Source organism: Fundulus heteroclitus, chromosome 14 (assembly GCF_011125445.2).
Source record: "Fundulus heteroclitus isolate FHET01 chromosome 14, MU-UCD_Fhet_4.1, whole genome shotgun sequence".
NCBI classification, from domain to species: Eukaryota; Metazoa; Chordata; class Actinopteri; order Cyprinodontiformes; family Fundulidae; genus Fundulus; species Fundulus heteroclitus.
In genome coordinates, this window is record NC_046374.1 from 28408080 (window position 1) to 28429011 (window position 20932).

Genomic DNA, 20932 nt, shown 5'->3' on the forward strand with positions numbered 1-20932 from the left:
TTGCTAAAAACCTGCCCCAGGTCATGATAACGTTTTAGTTGGCCAGTTCTCCCACTGGCCAACACGAACACCTAGGGAAAAAAGCAAGGGCAGCAGAACCGGTAGCAAGCTACACAGCCCTGCTGACTGAGTCCTGACACCAGTTTGTTCATGTTAATAATAAATCTTCTTCAAACTCTAAGGTCACTTGTGGAGTACCACAGGGTTCAGTCCTTGGACCAATTCTCTTTACTATATATATATATATATATATATATATATGCTTACGATTGGCAAAATTATCAGACAACATGGGATTAATTTCCACTGTTATGCTGATGACACTCAGCTATATTTATCCATAAATCTTGATGAATCCAATCAGTTACTTCGACTGCAGTCATGTCTTGATGACATCAAAAGCTGGACGACTTTAAATTTTCTGCATTTAAATTCTGACAAGACAGAAGTTGTAATCTTTGGATCGGAGTCCTCAAAAAATAAACTTGTTAACCACTCACTTAATCTGGATGGCATTAACTTGGCCTCTGGTAATAAAGTAAAAAATCTTGTTGTTATTTTTGACCAAAACATGTCATTTAAATCCCATATTAAACATGTTTCCAGAGTTTCCTTTTTTCACCTCAGGAATATCGCCAAAATTATAAACATTCTGTCCAGGGGTGATGCTGAAAAACTAGTCCATGCATTTGTTACGTCAAGACTGGACTATTGTAATTCTTTACTATCAGGAAGTCCCCAAAATGCAGTTCAAAGTCTTCAGCTGATCCAAAATGCTGCAGCAAGAGTTCGTATGAAAATCAACAACAGGGATCATATTTCCCCAATTTTAGCTTCCCTTCATTGGCCTCCTGTTAAATCAAGAATAGAATTTAAAATTCTCCTTCTTACGTATAAAGCCCTTAATAATCAAGCTCCATCATATATCAGAGCTCTGATTACCCCGTATGTTCCTAACAGAGCACTTCGCTCTCAGATTGCAGGTCTGCTGGTGGTTCCTAGAGTCTCTAAAAGTAGAATGGGAGGCAGATCCTTTAGCTATCAGGCTCCTCTCGTGTGGAACCAACTCCCAGTTTTGGTTTGTGAGGCAGACACCCTGTCTACTTTTAAGACTAATCTTAAAACTTTCCTTTTTGACAAAGCTTATAGTTAGAGTGGCTCATGTTACCCTGAGCTACCTCTATAGTTATGCTGCGATAGGCTTAGGTTACTGGAGGACATCAGGGCCTATTTCTCTCACTCTACTAAGTTCTACTGTTCTCCAGTTTTGCATGACTGTTGTCATTTCAGCTTTTAACTTTTTGTTGTCTCTCTTTTTTTCTTCATAGTAGGTACACCTGGTCTGGCGTTCTGTTAAACTGTGACATCATTCACGGAAGACAGATCACTTGCCATTACCATCTAATGTAGAACAGATTACTGGATCAATATGTGCTTCTGTGCTTTTTTGTCTCTCTTGTTGTGTCTCTGCTCTGTCTTCTGTAACCCCCAGTCGGTCGAGGCAGATGACCGTTCATACTGAGCCTGATTCTGGTTTTGCTGGAGGTTTTCCTTCCCGTTAATGGGGAGTTTTTCTTTCCACTGTCGCTTCATGCTTGCTCAGTATGAGGGATTGCTGCAAAGACATGGACAATGCAGACGACTCTCCCTGTGGTTCTATGCTTCTTCAGGAGTGAATGCTGCTTGTCGGGACTTTGATGCAATCAACTGGTTCCCTTATATAGGAATTTTTTTGACCAATCTGTATAATCTGACCCAATGCGTATAATCTGATTGATTTTGACTTTGTTAAGTGCCTTGAGATGACCTGTTTCATGAATTGGCGCTATATGAATAAACTTCAATTGAAAAAATTTAATTATTTGAGCTCTAAAGTAAGTGATGAAACAGGGGTTATTAAGAGATCTTCTTGCACAAAATATCCCTCCGTCATAGGAGCCGAGGGAGTAAAGACAGATGGAGCAACTCTGTCCGTATTTTTGCAGTTTACGGTTGCAATAATAGGTGATGACTGCAGAAAGTAGATCACACAGTGCACATCACCATTTTGAGCAGAGATCAGTTCTGAAGATGAGTTTTTACACGCTAATAACATTGCATAAACCGTGTGTTAATGCTTATTAATTTGTTGTCTTTGTATTTGATTAGTAACCTGGAGTTACTAAACAGTCTCTTTCAAGGATATTAAGCTCCTGCCCAGTTGCAACCAAAGTGTAAGACTGGAATGACCTGGAAATTTAAAACCGTTTTCCAGGCTTAAACTGTATGAATGTGGCTATAAACAGCAAGCAAAAAGATTCAAAGAAGTTATTGTTGTTGGTATGAAAGCTCAAAATTAGATGTGTGTGAGAGAGTGAAAAAATAAACAACAAAACTTATTGAAATGTACATTTTTTATTAATTTATATGTATATGCGTAATACCATGTCTATCTTTGTTTAAGAGGCGGAAAAATATATTGGCATGAAAACAGGTATTTATTTACATATTTGTTTACACATTGTTTAAACATCAGGGCGCCATGATTAGTGATTTAGCCATTGTTGGCCAGAGTTCAACATTTTATGGCACTAGGATGTTTTCATTCCAATTCTGAAAAGTGCTTGAAAAATAACAAGCATTGTTTTTTATGAGTGTCATTATTTGCAAAATTAGATATTAAGATGCCCAAACAGGCTATTACACTTTCGGGAATGATATATATAAGCATGGGGAGTGGTGGTCTAGTGGTGAGAGCTTTGAGCTTGTGTCCCGGTGGTCCTGGGTTCGACTGAGCAAGACCCTTAACCCCAGTGCTCCCCAAGGGGATGGGTTAAATACAGAGAACAAACTTTACTGGAATGTACATTGCAATGATAATAAAGATGATTAAAAAAATTGTCACTTTAGGAACTGAGTTAAATGTGAAAGGAAAAGCAAAAAATATACAAATATACAATTTTATACAACATTTATGCCCGCTGGAATGTCTTTCTTAGCCTAATATTAACAACGGATCTTAGGTCACATAGGAGTGTGTTCTCACTCACACAGCTCGCTCAGAACTGTAGCTTCTTCATCATGGCTTTGATCTCGTCTTGGGTGTTGAACACGGTAACACTGACTCCCTGCACACTTAGATTCAGTTCATTCAGAGCAGAAAATAACACACTTCAGTACGCAACAGCAAAGCTTTGTGTTCGCTGCCCATCTCATTGCATAACAACGTGACCAGTCTTGAGTTTAGCTGCCGAGCTTTAATGAAGTTCACCAGCTTCACGGCATCTTTTAGGACTGCAAGTAGATCAGCTGGCATGTTTTTGGCTGCCAAGGCCTCCCTGTGAACACTGCAGTGTTAGATGCAGTAAATAGATGGACATACTTTCCTTATTTGAGCTATAAATCATGTGTACTTCCCTGTCATTGATTACATATGCAAATAAGTATAAATACCCGGAAGGCATCTACCACTTGTCAAAATAACTATGACAACGGCGCTGTCAGTCAGTCACAGACAGACCTTGGGGTATATTTGTAGTGAATTACAGCAAAGTAGTAGCTTCTGAGTGACATGAGCAACTCATTAAAGAAGCTGTCTAAATATAAAGTTTTTCTGCTTGTACCCGTTTGTTTCTAAAATGTCTATCAAATTTAAACTGCACTGTCCGGGTGCTATATTGAGCTCAATCATAGTGTAATGCTGATCATTGTAATGTTCACCATATCATTGTGACATGAACATGCCTCATAGACTTGGATTAGGACTGCCACCTTTGTGTAGTAATTTTAATCTTCAAGACAAGTCAGGATGTTACCTAGAAAATTACCAAGTGAGCCAAAGTGCACTGAGTCTGCTCATATTTTGTTCCAAACACAACTATTATGATAGGATTATAATTAGAATTAAAATAGAATTATTATGATGATATTGCAAAATCCTCAGTTGACAGGATGATAGCAATATGATAATAGGTCTGATTAAATTTAGACATTGACTCCTCGCTGCAAGTGAGAACCACAGTTTAGGAGACTTTTATGTACTTGAACAACATGGATCAGACCAGCCCATTTGGCAGCCTTGGAACGGCTCATGGGTGAATATGAAATACCGGACCTGTCTGTCAGCTCCGTCTGAAAAGCTCCACTTGCAAAGAACACTGCATGGTTAGAATTTAAATTAGCACCAGCAATAGACAATTCCCCATGGTTTCCCTCTATAACAGTGGAGCCAGATCTAAACCTGGCTAGTAAGCCACTCATCATTATGTGTCAGCAGGATCTCTGAACACAAGCTTCCACCACAGTCGTCCATCTGTCGTTCACAACTATGTGCAATTTTACACAGCTATTCATGGACATGTGGGATTTTATCCACCTTAGGAATCATCATACCTGACTTATTAGGATTTAAAATGCTTATCCGACCCATTTTAATTTTCAGTGAGAATGAAAATGTCCCTTAGATGAATTACATGCTTTTCATGCTCATCAGCAAAAGGCCGATGCTCATTTACATCTACATGTGACTAAAACAGAGGAATATTTACAGTTTACATCTAATTGAGGTTTTCCATTACTTTGTGTTACATTGTTGAAGGAGACTAAATCACATTATGTTTCTTTTTATGGGTTTAAAGCATAAAGGAGTTGCTGAGATTGAGGGAAAAAAAGTTGGAAACCACTGTCTCAGAGCTTGCGTTTTCATGGAGCTGGCTGAAAAACTTCAGATTATGATTAATATTGTAGTGTGTCATTAGTATCTTCTCTTCTAGTAACACCCATCAGTTGATGGATATGTGTTAGATGACATAAACATCAAATTGATAGATTTGGGGAATGCAGTTGCAAGATGCATCATCTAGCTTAGTTTCTAGGTTTTTAGTTGTGTCCTGCCTAACCATTAATCTTAATGTAGCAGATTAAATTGTGGAACAATGTTTCCTTCCTGCTGTGTAGAGATGTGATGTTCAGTGCTGTTCGTTTGCTCGTTTTCAAAGGCACATTAAAAACTATGTGTCTATATGATCCACAGAGACCGATCTTGAGAGCCTTTTGGAAGATCTGGGATTGGAGCAGTACTACAGAGAGAAGCTGTCACTCAGCAAAATACTTCAGATCGATGAGAAGACAATGGCTGATGATCCTGGAACTTGTAAATCAAATGTCCCATTGTATTTTCTTAAGAAATTGTTGATGGTTAATGTGACTGCTAGGGCTGTGAATCCTCCTGATTATTCAAACTGTGATGATGCATCAGAGGCCGCAGATTACAATTTTGATGATCTTTCTGACAGCCCAAATGATGCTGAAGTCTTTAATCCTCTTGATATAATCACTGCTCTCTTTCTGTGCTCTGATGGGTTTGTTCAGCAAGAGTTAGCACTAAAAATGTCCATGTGTCAGTTCTCTGTTCCTCTGCTGCTTCCTAACTGTGATACTAAACAGAGCACCCTCATGCTGTGGGCCATGAGAGACATTGTTAAGAAGTACAGACCTCCAGATCTTTCAGCATCAAAGGGCTTCAAAGAGGAAAGAATGGTTCTTTCTGAGCTTCCAATGATCTCATTTGTGAGACTGGGTGAGTGCTCCTTGTCCAAATCAGAGATTCTCAACAAACTTCTTAGTAACCCTCAACAATACCATGACACCTTTGTTCACCACAACATGAAGTGTGGAGACAGTCCAAGAAAAATATCTGATGGACTGACTGAAATTACCTGGTACCTCCCCTGTGGAAACAAAAACATGGACATTTTCAGTGAGCCAGTTGCTATAGCTAACCTTCGAGGTGACATTGCTGCACATGAAACACAATTCTCCTTTTTGTGTCAGACATCTGCTGCAGTTTTTGTGTTCTTTGATCAGCTGGAGCCTGAGTGCAAACTGCTGACCAACGAAAACCACAAAGCAAAGATCTTCTTGGTGGGAAACCAACAGAGCAAGAGCTTTAATCCAGATGTTCTAAAGAAAATAGCAAACCAGCTGAATTTAAAGAAGAACAACATCATTATAAAAACAAAAAAGACCAATGATGCAGACTTTGTGAAACGTTTGAGGACAACTGTGAGCATTGTACTTACCAACCCAGGGATGAAGATGTCAATAGAGCAGATGGCCGACATTGCACATGAACTGGGAATTTCTGTTGATGAAGATTCACCAGAGTGCCAGGCTGGGAGGAAAAATGCAGATGCTATTACTGCAGAGATTGAAGACACCTTTACATTCAAAGAAAAACAGTTTCCTTTGCAAGGCCAGATCTGGAAGGAACTGACTTTTTTGGAAAAGGAAGAAGTTCGTCTTCGAAAAGTTGGCTCTGAAGACATAGAAAACTATAAAAGTAATCTTAAAATGAAAAAACAAGAGCTGCGTAGGAAGCAGAACTCCCATGCTATGTCAGATTTCATGAGTTGCTTTATTAGTGCAATATCCAGCAAAGAAAGGGGTTATTTTCTGAAATGGATGCGAATGAACCTTGACAACTTGTCTCGAATAAAACTTTCCACCCTCAGGGAGCTTTACAAGGAAAAATCCAAGGACTCTAAGAACAAAAAGGAAATCAAAGAAATTGACCAACAACTTTCCAACAGCTCACTGGGAATTGAGCACTTTTTCCGTGAAATGGGTCAGATCTACGAAGCTTCTCTTTACCTTCCAGAAACAGACCCATCACGTCAACAACTGCAACATCTGCCCAGACTCTGTGCTCAGTTGTTGCTGGATGGATTTCCTCTGGAGCTTGTAGATGGAGATGCTTCCAACATACCTCTCAGATGGGTGAGTGACGTTCTCTCTCAGCTCAATGACTTGGTGTCTCCAAAGAACAAGATACTGGTTGTCACAGTTCTTGGAGTTCAGAGCACAGGAAAATCCACTCTCCTTAACACCATGTTTGGGGTGCAGTTTGCAGTCAGCAGTGGTCGATGCACTCGAGGAGCCTTCATGCTGCTCATCAAAGTCAGTGAAGACTTCAAAAAAGATCTGAACTGTGACTTTGTGGTGATCATTGACACTGAAGGCTTAAAGTCACCAGAGCTGGCACAGCTGGATAACAGCCATGAACATGACAATGAGCTGGCAACACTGGTTGTTGGGCTGAGTGACGTCACCATTATCAATATTGCAATGGAGAATTCAACAGAAATGAAAGACATCCTGCAGATAGTGGTGCATGCTTTCCTCAGGATGAAGGAGGTCGGCAAAAAGCCTAAATGTCAGTTTGTTCACCAGAACGTTTCTGATGTTTCAGCCCATGAGAAGAACCTACGAGACAGGAAGCTGCTCCTAGAACAGCTGAATGAGATGACCCAGGCAGCAGCTAAAATGGAAAAGAAAGAGGAGAACAAGAACTTCACTGATGTGATGGAGTACAATCCAGATACTGGGAACTGCTACATTCCTGGACTCTGGAATGGAAACCCACCAATGGCACCAGTCAATGTGGGATACAGTGAGACCGTCTATGAGCTCAAGAAAAACATCATCCAGCTGCTGGGAAAGTGTGAGTCAACTTCTAACAACATCTTGGAGTTCAGAGAGTGGATAAACAGTCTGTGGACTGCAGTAAAACATGAAAACTTCATCTTCAGCTTCAGAAACAGCCTGGTAGCCGATGCATACATGGTGCTCTGCACAGAGTACAACAAATGGGAGTGGGAGTTCAAAAAAGAAATGTACACCTGGGTTACAGATAAAGAGACAAGAATTTCTAATTTTGGGACAGTTGCTGCAAAAACTGAAATATCTGAGCTGAGAGAATATGTCACTGAGTTGAAAAGTGAAGCAACTACAGAGCTGACCAAGTGGGAGACAATGATGTTTAACAATCTGAATAAATACTTTGAGCAGCCAGAAGGTCATGTTTATCTGGTTGAAGGATACAGAGAGGAGTTCTCAAACAGCATAAAGAGTCTGAGAAAACAAACTGAAAGCTCAGTGTTTGACCAAATCACAACAGCAGCTGACATCAAACAGGGACTGAAAGAACTCGACAAAATCAGAGCCACTTACACAGAAGAAATTGAAAAAGCAGTTTGTGCTTTGATTGATAAATGCCGTAAGAAAAAAATAAAAATGACAGACAAAGAGCTTGATGAAAGTTTCAATAAGATGTGGGCTGAAACACTGAACACCTTGCCTTTCTCTGCACAGCAGACTTCAAATATCTTCACGAGTGTTTCCCATCAGTTGCTGACAAATATTTCACTCAAAGGAAGCCATGCATCTGAACTGCTGAGTGAAAAAAGACTCCAAGACTGTGGACTGAAGCCTTTTACATACAAACCCAAAGGAAAGAAAGAAACAATTGTACACACATTTTCTCAATTGTTGCCCTGGAAGGATGCTGTAAAGGCAAAACAAGAAATCGCTGAAAACATCATATCTGCTTGTAATGATTGTGTCAGTGATAAAATCATGAGAAAAACTAACTATCATGATACTTACATCCAGGAGATCCTTCACATCATTGATGAGAGGCTGAACAAGGCTGATGTTGACACGGACATTGAGTTTGAAGTGTCTCTGAAACAGCACATCTGTGGCTCTGCAGCCAGGAAGTTTCAGAAAATGCATGAAGATTTTATACAAGAAAATGATCCTTACAGACGTCTGGAGAAAAACAAAGACAAGTTTTGTGCAGATTTCAAAGATGTTTTCAATGAGCGAGACCAATGCCAGAAGAAAGCTGAAGAATTCACCAACCAATGTCTGAAACCTGCTGTGGAGGACTTTGTCTATCGTCATCTTGGTCTTGATATTGTTGATAAAATGCTGACAATAGAGGAGTTCAGCACAATAATGTCCTTCCAGTATTCACTTTTACTGGATCTGATTTCAAAAAGTGACTTCCAAAGCTTTAAGAGATATATTTGCTCATATGAAGATTATGTAAAATCGTGGATATCTGATAGAATTAAGGAGATTTTTTCCTCTGACTCAGCATTATGTGAGCTTGAGGACAGACATCTTCAGTCCTGCATTGACTACATAAATGCTGCCATTAAAAAGGCAAAAGCAGAAAAGACTGACAGTCTGAAGACATTTGCAGAAAATATCTGTAAAGAACTTGGTGATAAACTGGTCATTTCCAAGGATGCTCTAGATTCCTTCATGGTTCTGAACAAAGCTGACCAGGACCAGTTTGCTTACTGGCTTAACAAGTGTGTGATGGAAATTACAGAAGCTCTTAGAAACAAGTTAAAAAACACTACATTTAATAAAAAAAACACACATCTCCATCTAAAACCCAAGAATGAGCTTTTCAACAGAGTTATTGGTTGTGGCAAACAGTGTCCATTCTGCAAAGTACCATGTGATGCAGGTGCAGAAGTCCACACTGAACACTTTGCTTCCCTGCATCGACCAAAGGGTTTAGGTAGGAACAGGTGGAATGACTCACAAAAACTCACTACTGACATCTGCTCTTCTGCTGTTATCAGTAACACACATTTTAAATGCAGTGCTACAAACAATAAATGGCATCCTTACAAAGATTATAGGACAATTTATCCAGACTGGAAAATTCAACCAGATGTGAGCCTTGAGGCGTCAGATTATTGGAAATACGTGATGAACAAGTACAACGAGGAATTTGCTGAAGCATATGATGCAGAGCCTGCTGACATTCCTGCTACCTGGGATAATATCACAGAAGAACAGGCAAAGGAAAGTCTCAAGAAGTCATTCGGCATCAAAGTGAAATCTTAACTCATTTTGAGTTGAAAGAACGCAGAACAAAAGAACGTGATTCTTGCCTGAAGTTTTATCCTTTTTTTCCCCCATAAAAGCCCACTTAAATTACAAGTAGAGTTTATCTCTTTCACTAAAGATTAAATAACCCACTGAAGCCTTTTTTGGTATAGGTCCTTAATTTATAAGTAATTATTTAGATTTTTAGCCTTTTATCATTCTATTCTTTGATGAACGTTTGACAACAAAGTATCTCTTCAGTAAATATTTTTACTCTTGTTGAAAAACTCTGAATGTGCTTCTAAATTGGATACATAATTAAAGTTTGGGTAAATATTTGGAGTGTTCCATTATAAATTATTTGTTCAAATTTAACAACTCCTAATCCTAAATCGTTCAAAAGGGTTGATTGCTTCACAGTCAGCAACTCATGCACTCCAATAGGTTTCCTTAGATAGAAAACGTTTTGCTAAATGAAATAATAAACTTAACCTGATTGTTTTGATTTACAAGTATGATCAAATAGGAATGCGTGAATCTGTCTTAATGATGTTGAACTGATTATATATTTCTATATATAAACTTGATCTGCCTTTTAATCTAAGGTCCTCTGGGTCTGACATTTGTTGTGAATCAGTCATCAATAAAAATTATTTTCATGTGAAATTCTTTGTATCTTAGTTATAGTTGTTTATCAACTATGGGTATAGTTATGTTATGAAAAAAAATACTCTATTACATATTTCTTTTTTGATTTGAACATTTGATATCAAACACTCTGTCATTGCCAGATATTGTTTATGTATGTTTGAACTAAATAAACTTTGTTATTCTTAGTGGAAAGCAGCACGCATCCAGTTCAAGACTGGAAACCTGCTAGAACAGCTAGTCATTTAAATCAAACTGACAATATTAAACTTTGAATTGTATTTACCTACAGTTACCTGCATGCACACAAAACTGTCTTGAATAACTTAACTTTTAAATAACTAAAATTATATGTTGCTCTCTCTTAATTCCTGTCCTGTGCTGCTACTTCGGAAAGTCCCACAATATTGGAACCTTTATTTGCTGCTGTTAATTCTGATTAGCTAGTGCTCCAGATGCAGACCAGCTTTATTGCAAAGGCAGGAAAATATATAGCTTTTCCATAGTTTGTATAAAAATGTCATTATTTTCATTGCATTTGTATCATCATGCTTTAACAATATTAAAGATTTTGGGTTCACCTCTGTTTAGTTTTGAGTCTTATGGTTCTAGTTTTTTCCACTGTCTTGATATTTATCTCCTGTATTCATTTGAGTTTAGTTTATTCTATTTTAGTTGTTCCCTTATATAAGCAATACACTTGAGAAGTTTAAAGACTATAAAAAATATTTCCCAATCCATGACCATCTGTCGTAGATCTGTTTAGTCCACCATCTGGAAATGGAGACAATACGGCACAAGCGTAAAGCTACCAAGACAAAGCCGTCCACCTGAACTTACAGGCTGAACAAGGAGAGTGGGGGAATCTGTCCACAAGGCAACTAATAGTCATGCACTGCAGAAATGTGGTCTTTATGGAAGAGTGGCAAAAAGAAAGCCACTGTTTAAAGAAAACCATAAGAAGTCCCCTTTGCAGTTTTTCAGAAGCCTCGATCGGAACAGAGCAAATGTGAAAGAAGGTGCTTTGGTCAAACAAGACCAAAATTGACCCAACAATGCACATCGCTCTGAACACACCATACCTACTGTCAAAAAGGTGGTGGCAGCATCAAGCTCTGGAGATGCTTCCCTTCTGCTGGAACAGGAAAGATGGTCAGAGTTGATGGGCAATCTTTGAAGAAAACCTGCTGAAGTCTGCAAAAGACTTGAGACTTGAGGTTCACCTTCCAGCAGGACAATGACCCGAAACATAAAGCCGGGACTAAAATGGAATGGTTTAAAACAAAACATATTCATGTTTTAGAATGGCCTAGTCAAAGTCCAGACCTTAACACAGTTGAGAATCAGTGGCAAGAGCTGAAAACTGCTGTTCACAAACACTCTCCATCTAATCTGACTGAGCTTGAGCTGGTTTGCAAAGAAGAATATTCAAAAATGTTAGTCACTAGATGTGCAAAGCTGGTAGAGACATACTCTAAAAAACTTGCAGCTGGAACCAAGAAACTAAGAAAACCAGTAACTCTATATACTGAGGGGAAGTGTGGTGAATAACATGGGCTACAGGTGAAATCAGATAGAGATTAATGAAGATAGACAATAAGCACCTGAGGTGAGGAGATTTTTGATGTCAGACAGGCTGTTTCAACCGTATCATCCTATATGGTCTCTAAGGTCAGCTGATCAAGGTAGAGGCTGAAGCTCAGAGGTGATAGGGCTTTTGCTGTTGCAGATCCTATTGTGAAACGGGACCACTGCATGTTAGGCAGCAGCTTCGCTGTCTTCTTTTATCCCATGTTTTGTGTATCCTGTTTGGCGGTGTAGAATTGCTGTCTTAATGTCAAAGAGTGCAATAGATTTTACATTGACAAGTGGAGCACTACTGCTTTCGCCATAGTGTTCCACTTGATTTATACATAAATGCTGCTTTATTGGATTTTATGATGGGACTATTTTATGTTAAATGAACACTAAAACAGAAAGGTAGACAAAAATAAAAAAAATAAAGAGAAAAAGATGATACAGCATGCTAAAAGGGAGAAAATGGAAAGAGTCTGCTTTTATGCCTGGAAAAGGAGATAAAAGTTAAAAGTACATCAAACCAAACAAGTATATATATATATATATATATATATATATATATATATATATATATATATATATATATATATATACTGTATGTGTGTGTGCGTGTGTGTGTGTGTGTGTGTGTGTGTTCAAAATAGCAGGTATGTTACTGGATGCTTATAAAGGGGTGAGCTGCTGCAGGTACTTTATCATTGTAAAAGAAAATGGTGATGTAAAGTTCAGGTTCCGTTCTATTGGTACAAAATTACTTTTATGAACATTATTTTTCATTGAGAGTAACCTTACCCCTTAATAATCAAGCTCCATCATATATCAGAGCTCTGATTACCCCGTATGTTCCTAACAGAGCACTTCGCTCTCAGACTGCAGGTCTGCTGGTGGTTCCTAGAGTCTCTAAAAGTAGAATGAGAGGCAGATCCTTTAGCTATCAGGCTCCTCTCCTGTGGAACCAACTCCCAGTTTTGGTCCATGAGGCAGACACCCCGTCTACTTTTAAGACTAATCTTAAAACTTTCTTTTTTGACAAAGCTTATAGTTAGAGTGGCTCATGTTACCTTGAGCTACCTCTATAGTTATGCTGCTATTGGCTTAGGCTACTGGAGGACATCAGGGCCTATTTCTCTCACTCTACTGAATTCTACTGCTCTCCAATGTTTGCATTGCTTGTCGTCATTTCAGCTTTTAACTTTTTGTTCTCTTTTTTTCTTCTTCATAGTATCATAGTGTCATGATTTGTTGAGATGAACCCGAACGTAACCACACACAAAGCTCGTTTTGAGAGTTTTATCGATGGATGATGGATTATGGTGGATGAGAACCAGAGCCTTTTACCAGGATGGAGCAGGTGGAAGGTGAAGGAGAGCTGGAGTGGGCAGAATGGAAGGAGAAAGATGCCAGGAAAGGATGCAGCAGGCAAAACTGCACCCTGACATTAGAAGCCGGAGGACCATGGGAGAGCCTTAGCGCGGAACACAGGCTGGCAGGTGAACTTCGGAGTGAGATCTGAGCAGAGCTTGAAGCAGGATTCAAGCTGGTCCAAAAGAGCTTTGAGGGAAGACAAAGGAAGGGAGTCGTCTGTGTAGGAAGAAGAGACGAACCGGCAGGGGAGAGGAGACTGAGGTGAGTTTATATAGTTGAATTGACGTGAATTGAGTCCGGGCTGATTGAGACTGCGGATGGAGATAATCTAGGAGAGCTGGAGTGGGCATAATGGGAGGAGGAAGATGCCAGGAAATGTTCAGGATGCATCAGGCAAAACTGTACGCTGACAGTAGGTCAGACCCGGCGACATGGGCGGGCAACGGGGGGCCGTGCCCGCCCACTGAGCCAGCCTTGCCCGCCCTGGACTGGAAGCTGTCTTTTTTTTAACCTCGGAGTGGCCATCGTCCTATTAGTACTATCTTTGTTGTGTCAATCATACAATTCAAACAATCAAATCGACTGAAGGCAACATGCTAGCCAATTACAGCTGGAGAAGGGCGGGACACTGGTTCATACCTTCATAGCCTTCACAGAAGCGCGTCTCGGCTGTGGTCACCGTCGGTGTCGGTAGTGCAGGATGGATATTCAGTCTGATTACCAAACAATTACAAGAAGTGACAACGGAACAAAGGAGAGCGAGCTGGAAGCAGCGCTATTAATTTCTCTTTGAAACGTCAGCATGGAAGTCAACATTGGAGTAAACATTTAGGCAAGGAGGGTTAGCTAGGACAGCTAGGAGCACAAGGAGCAGAACCAAGCAGTAAAACTGCCAAACTGAAGGGTTACTTGATGGCAGAAGGGAATTCTACTTGCCAGGGGTGATTCTAGGATCTGACCTTTATAGAATAGAATTATAGAATAGAATTCAAGTTTATTGTCATTGCACTGTCACAAGTACAAAGCAACGAAATGTGGTATCTCTGCTTTTAACCCATCCCCTAGGGGAGCAGTGGGCTGCGACTGTGCGGCGCCCGGGAAGCGTTCGGGGGTTAAGGGTCTTGCTCAGGGAGCCAGAGTGCAGGCACTGGGGATCGAACCGGGTACTTGCATGGTTCTCTGAGTGCAAGCGCGCTGCTCTAACCACTAGACCAGCACTCCCCACTTTAGGGATGCTCAGCAGGCTTTTAGTCCAGATGTAAGATTCTTGGAGTTGACACATTTTTGAGCTAAAGCTCGTCAAACAAACTACAATATAGGCCCATCCAAAGGCAGTGACATACAGATTTAAATGTTTTCACTTGATAAAACTTTGTGCATTTGTAAAACCTGCATGATGGGAATAGTTAGACTAGCTATATTGATAAAAGTGAGTAATAATTCTCCTAAAGACACAAAACTAGGGTTAGGGCACTGCTGCACATTGTTTGTCAGCTGGCTGAAAACAGGGCTGCTATTACTACACTCCCCTTATTGTCGTATTGCTAGAGACAAATTTAGCAGTTTGGATATATACCCAGTTGCGGAGAAGCATATATATATATATATATATATATATATATATATATATATATATATATATATATATATATATATATATATATATCCTGACTCTGCTCTGTAGCGTTTTTTTCTTCTAAAGCCCGCGGTGCTGGTGTGTTTTTTTCGGGAGAAGAACATAGTTATCAGTAGTTGTTGTCGCTCTTTTTTCTTCTGGGCAAAAATATTCTTATGAACATGCCACCATCGATTATGTTTGAGAAGTGCTGTGTCTCTGCTCTGTCTTCTGTAACCCCCAGTCGGTCGAGGCAGATGACCCAACCGGGTCTCAGCCTGTTCGGACGCTTTTTTCTCTGCTCTCTGCTTGCTTGCATTTTCCTGCCTTTTACTTTTTATCTCCTTTTTATCTCTTAACCTAAACCACAGAAAGTTGGATTTAGTTTTTATTTATTTATTTTCTTTTTATTTTCTTTTACTTATTTTTTTATTTGGATTTTGAAAAGATGCCTTCCTTCAACACAATGGACTTTGACAAGCTTTTACAGAAAATAGCTGTTATGGAACTGAAAATCTGTCGACTTGAAGTGAATTATGATGTAAACGCCGCGAATGGAAATGATACGACCCTGCCCGTGATTCCGAGCGGTGACCACCAGCCCAGCGACTCACCGAACAAACAGTTCCCTGAGGAAAATGAGAATCCCTGGACCACTCTGGGTGCAAGACCAAAGCACCAACGAACCCCACGCCTAGACAAAGAAAACTGGCCGAGACTACAGAGAGATGTCCCAGGACAAGTGAAACAACAGCGGGCTGTTCCCACAACAAATGATAGGAGTAAACCTGCTGGAAATGCTGGAATTCCTTTACGAAACAGATTCGCTCCGCTCCAAAATGTGACCCAGGAGGACAAAAACCAGAGGTATGTCAACGATTTTCGTTCTAAGACATCAGAGAAAAGACATGCCACAGGGCCAAGGACCCTGATATTATGCAATGGTTCTGTAAGGGGGATTAAACATTTCTGTAACAAGAAAAATACAGAGGTGTTGATTTATAACGACGGGAACTGTGGCCTGGTTTCTGATTTAACAGACATCCTTCAGACAGACCTTCCAAGGATCTTGAGAAAACGTCCGACCTTGGAAACCTCATAATACAAGCTGAAGCCCTGAAGGACGTCAACCATATAAGAAAATCAGAAGTATTAAAAGAGGATTACATTCGTTTGTTGAAACTTGTTGATGGCCTGAATGTCAAGGTTCTTCTTAGCGGGCCTCACCCACCCGCTAACTGCGGAGACGAGATTTTTTCCAGAATTCTGATGCTAAACAAATGGCTGGAAAAAACATGCAAAGAAACAACTGTAACCTTCATAGACAACTTTAACATATTTTGGGAAAGAAGACATCTGTTGAACAGAGATCGTTTCTCTCTAAATAGGTCAGGTGCAAAACGGCTGATTTCAAACATCTTCTATTCTGTGAACCATGCGTCATCAGCTTTGTCCCAAAACAAAGAACATCCAATGCCAAAACAAATGATAAGCCCAGTGCAGCCCGAACAAGCCAAGATAAAGATGGCCAGAAAGATGACACAGAATGAGGCGTTGTCAGAGCTATAGGACGATTCATCCCAGATCTCAGCAGGACAACGAAAGGACCAAGAACCTCCATCTTCACAAACACCGGTCCAGACTGGACCCGCCTCCCCTTCTTCTCCACAAAGCCCAGAAGTTCCTTTTCTGGAATTTTCTCATAACATGAACAAAGTATTTAAGATTGGCCTACAGATGACATCCTCTCCACATAGCCATTCTGCTGTGAATAAACCAGGATTCTCCAAAGGCCTCAGAGCCTCAGATCCTCCTCCTCCACGTATCACAGAACACTCTGGTACTGAGGAACTCCAAATTACTTCGCTGTGATACAGATTGGGCCCTGGCCACACGTTTATCAGACATGAGAGTTCCCAGCATCAGCCGGGGCCTTTCGCCGGAGATTATGGAATATCTGTGATAATACGTGGCAGAAATAAGAAAAACAAAAGGATAAACAGGAACAAATACTTAAAAATCATAAACTGTCAGATGCAACCTGTCACAGAGACATCATCAACCACTAAGTCATATAAACTGGGTTTATTAAATATTAGATCTCTGTCAGGAAAATCCCTTTTAATTAATGACTTCATTATTGACAATAATCTTGATGTAATGTTTTTAACAGAAACATGGCTGCATGAATTTAGTGAAGCAGCTATACTGATGGAGTCGACTCCTCCAAACTACAATTTTCTTTGTGAGAGCAGACAGCAAAGGAAAGGTGGAGGAGTAGCAACATTGTTTAATGATTCACTAAAGTGTAAAAAGGTGTTTTTAGGAAAATTTGACTCTTTTGAACATTTGGCTCTCCAGGTAAAGGGCCCGATACGAACTATGTTTCTGAATGTGTACAGGCCTCCTAAGTCCACATCAAACTTTTTTAATGATTTTAGTGACCTGCTGTCTGTGATATGTGTTGATTATGACTGTTTAATTATTGTTGGAGACTTCAACTTTCACGTTGACAACCCTGAAGACAGAAGTGCAAAAGAACTGTGTGACACACTTAGAAACTTTGATTTAAGTCAACACGTTAAACAGCCAACACACAAACAGGGACATATTTTAGACTTGATCATCACTAAAGGTCTAAAGATTTCACAGGTCAATGTAACTGATGTTGCCCTATCTGATCACTTTTCTGTTACCTTTGAAAGCATCATTTCCAGTGACTCATTTAGCCAAAGGGACATCGTAAGAAAACGCACCTTTAAGGACAATGCCGCGGAAACTTTTATTCAAGCTTACTCTGATACTTCAACCTTGGGCTGCAACTCAGTAGATGAGCTAGTAGATAACTTTCAGTCTAAAGTCTCAGACATCATTGACTGCATTGCTCCAGTCAAAGTGACGTTTTTTTCCGGGAAGAAAAAATCTCCTTGGAGAAATGCTCCATCAGTTAGAAGTGAAAAAAGGGAATGTCGAAAAGCTGAACGCAGGTGGAGAAAGAACAGACTCCAGGTTCACTACGACATCTATAAAGAGAGACTTTACAGATATAACTTACAACTGAAAAATGCAAGAGAATCTTTCTTCTCTGAGATCATCAAGAAAAACATTAATAATGCTCGTGTCTTATTTTCCACAGTTGACAGGCTAACAAATCCTCCTGTGTCCGTGACTTCCGAACTCCACTCCACAGGGGCCTGCAACGAATTTGCTAACTTCTTTACTGAAAAAATCCTAAAGAGAACCAATGCTTTATTCAGCTGGAACTATTTCTGACAAAATGTCCCATTTCAGCGAAATAAACCACAAAAGCTTAGAGCAGATCATTCAGCAGCTAAGTTCCTCCTCCAGCTGCCTTGATGTTCTACCCACAGCTTTCTTTAAAAAAGTTTTACCTGGCATAGCGTCTGATTTGACCCAGATAATAAACACGTTCCTTCTGTCAGGTGTTTTCCCCCAGTCCCTAAAAACAGCAATTATCAAACCACTGCTGAAAAAGAACAATTTAGACAAACTTCTACTCCAGAACTACAGGCCCATCTCAAACCTCCCCTTTATCAGTAAGATTATTGAAAAAGCTGTATTTCAACAATTAAACACCTTCTTAACAACGACCAGCCGCTTTGACGTTTTCCAGTCAGGTTTCCGCGCTCACCACAGTACAGAGACCACCCTTATCAAGGTGTTCAATGACATCCATATAAATACAGACTGTGGAAGAACCACCGTGCTGGTACTATTGGACCTTAGTGCAGCATTTGATACTGTCGATCACTCCATTCTGTTAGAGCGCCTGGAGAACTGGGTCGGCCTCTCTGCTACAGCTCTCCACTGGTTTAAATCCTACTTAAAGGACAGGGACTTTTTTGTATCAGTAGGTAACTTTACATCGAAGATTACAAAAATCACATGTGGGGTTCCCCAAGGGTCCATTCTGGGTCCCCTCCTCTTCAATATCTACATGTTCCCTCTAGCCCAGATAATAAAAAATAACAACATCAGCTACCATAACTATGCAGACGACACACAGCTTTACATCACCATGTCACCAGGTGACTATGAACCAGTTCAGGCACTGAGTAAATGCCTAGAAGAAATCAATGCATGGATGTGTCAAAATTTTCTTCAGTTGAACAAAAACAAAACTGAAGTAATAATATTTGGACCAACAGAGGAAAGATCAAAAGTTAACACACAGCTTCAGTCGCTTCAGCTAAAAACCACTAATCAGGCCCTAAATCTGGGAGTAGTGATGGACTCAGACCTGAACCTCCAAAAGCACCTAAAGACAATTACAAGGTCGGCTTTCTATCACCTGAAGAACATTTCTAGGATTAAAGGACTGATGTCTCAGCAGGATCTGGAAAAACTAATCCATGCGTTTATTTTTAGTAGAATTGATTACTGCAACGGTGTTTTCACAGGTCTGCCTAAAAAGTGGATCAGACAGCTGCAGCTGATCCAGAACGCTGCTGCCCGCGTTCTCACTAAGACTAAGAAAGTAGAGCACATAACCCCAGTTCTAAAGTCCTTACACTGGCTCCCTGTATCTCAGAGAATAGACTTTAAAATACTTCTGTTAGTCTATAAATCTCTAAATGGCTTAGCACCTAAATACATCACAGACTAGTTATCAGCGTATAAACCCTCCAGACCACTCAGGTCTTCTGGCTCCAGCCTGCTCTGCAGAACCAGAACCAGAACCAAACAAGGAGAAGCAGCATTTAGTTCATATGCTCCACTTATCTGGAACAAACTTCCAGAAAACTGTAAAAGTGCAGAAAGCCTGAGTTCCTTTAAATCGAGATTAAAAACACATTTGTTTAGAATTGCCTTTGAATGTTCAAGTTAAAATGTTTTACTGTTTTAAAATGTTCTTTTTTGTTTCTACACTATCCCTACTTGCTTTTATTCTGTTTTATTTTCCTATATTTTAATCATGTAAAGCACTTTGCATTGTCTCTGTACTGAATTGTGCTATATAAATAAATTTGCCTTGCCTTGCCTTGACCGTTCGTACTGAGCCCGGTTCTGCTGGAGGTTTTTCCTTCCCGTTAATTGGGAGTTTTTCTTTCCACCGTCGCATTATGCTTGCTCAGTATGAGGGATTGCTGCAAAGCCATGGACAATGCAGACGACTCTCCCTGTGGCTGTACACTTCTTCAGGAGTGAATGCTGCTTGTCAGGACTTTGATGCAATCAACTGGTTTCCTTATATAGGAAACTTTTTGACCAATCTGTATAATCTGACCCAATTTGTAAAATATGATTAAATTTGACTGTGTAAAGTGCCTTGAGATGACATGTTTCATGAATTAGCGCTATATAAATAAAATTGAATTGATTTGTAGCAAAAAAACAAAAACAAACAGAAAGCATAACTTTCACAGCATTTAAAGATTTAAACTTTAATTTTCTTTTTTTTAGATTTTCATGGTTGAAATGATGAAACTTTTGTTCCATCATTTGACCCATGAGTTCACATGTAACAAAATATGCTCTAAAAGTAAAACCACTCTGGCAATAAGCTTATCAATACTAAAAAGGATGACCAAGACTTTAAGTAAACATTTTTATTTCAGCTTCTCAATAACAGACATAATGAAATTAAAAATCTAAATAGTCCCATTACTGAAACCTTTCAATTAGTCCTTCTGATACAAAAAATTTGAAACGGATTGAAAAGAAAAAACACAAAACTAGAGAAAAAGAAGCACCTTCATCTTAAATCTAAATTAGTTCCTTTATCAAACATTATGAATCACTAAATTAAATTTAATTAAAGCCTTTGCATTAGTCCACACACCTTTCATGAAACCCTTTTCACAACAGTCATATCAGGACTATGTAACTATGTAAAAAGATATTTAAATGTCCCAATGTTGTCTCTTTCAATTAAACTATATTTCCTTTAGAAGTTAGATTTTTTTAATATAAGTTAAACTTTTTTTTCCCTGAAATTCCTGATGTTGGAAGTCATTAAATCATCTTTAACTAACAGTTATTATAAGGATAATTGGTTTTATGGCCAGATAAATTTATTAAAGAGTCTGGTAAATA

At 39.5% G+C, this 20932-nt stretch overlaps 1 protein-coding gene across 1 annotated transcript in view; it reads left to right on the forward strand.

The window, feature by feature from the left end:
• LOC105923919 (up-regulator of cell proliferation) overlaps positions 1 to 9812 on the forward strand; it is a 15601-nt gene extending 5789 nt beyond the window's left edge. The window contains exon 2 of the mRNA XM_036147046.1: positions 5012 to 9812. Within this exon, the coding sequence (XP_036002939.1) occupies positions 5012 to 9687 (4676 nt within the window). The 3' untranslated portion in view covers positions 9688 to 9812. The remainder of the gene's footprint in view (positions 1 to 5011) is intronic.
• Positions 9813 to 20932: the final 11120 nt, after the last annotated feature.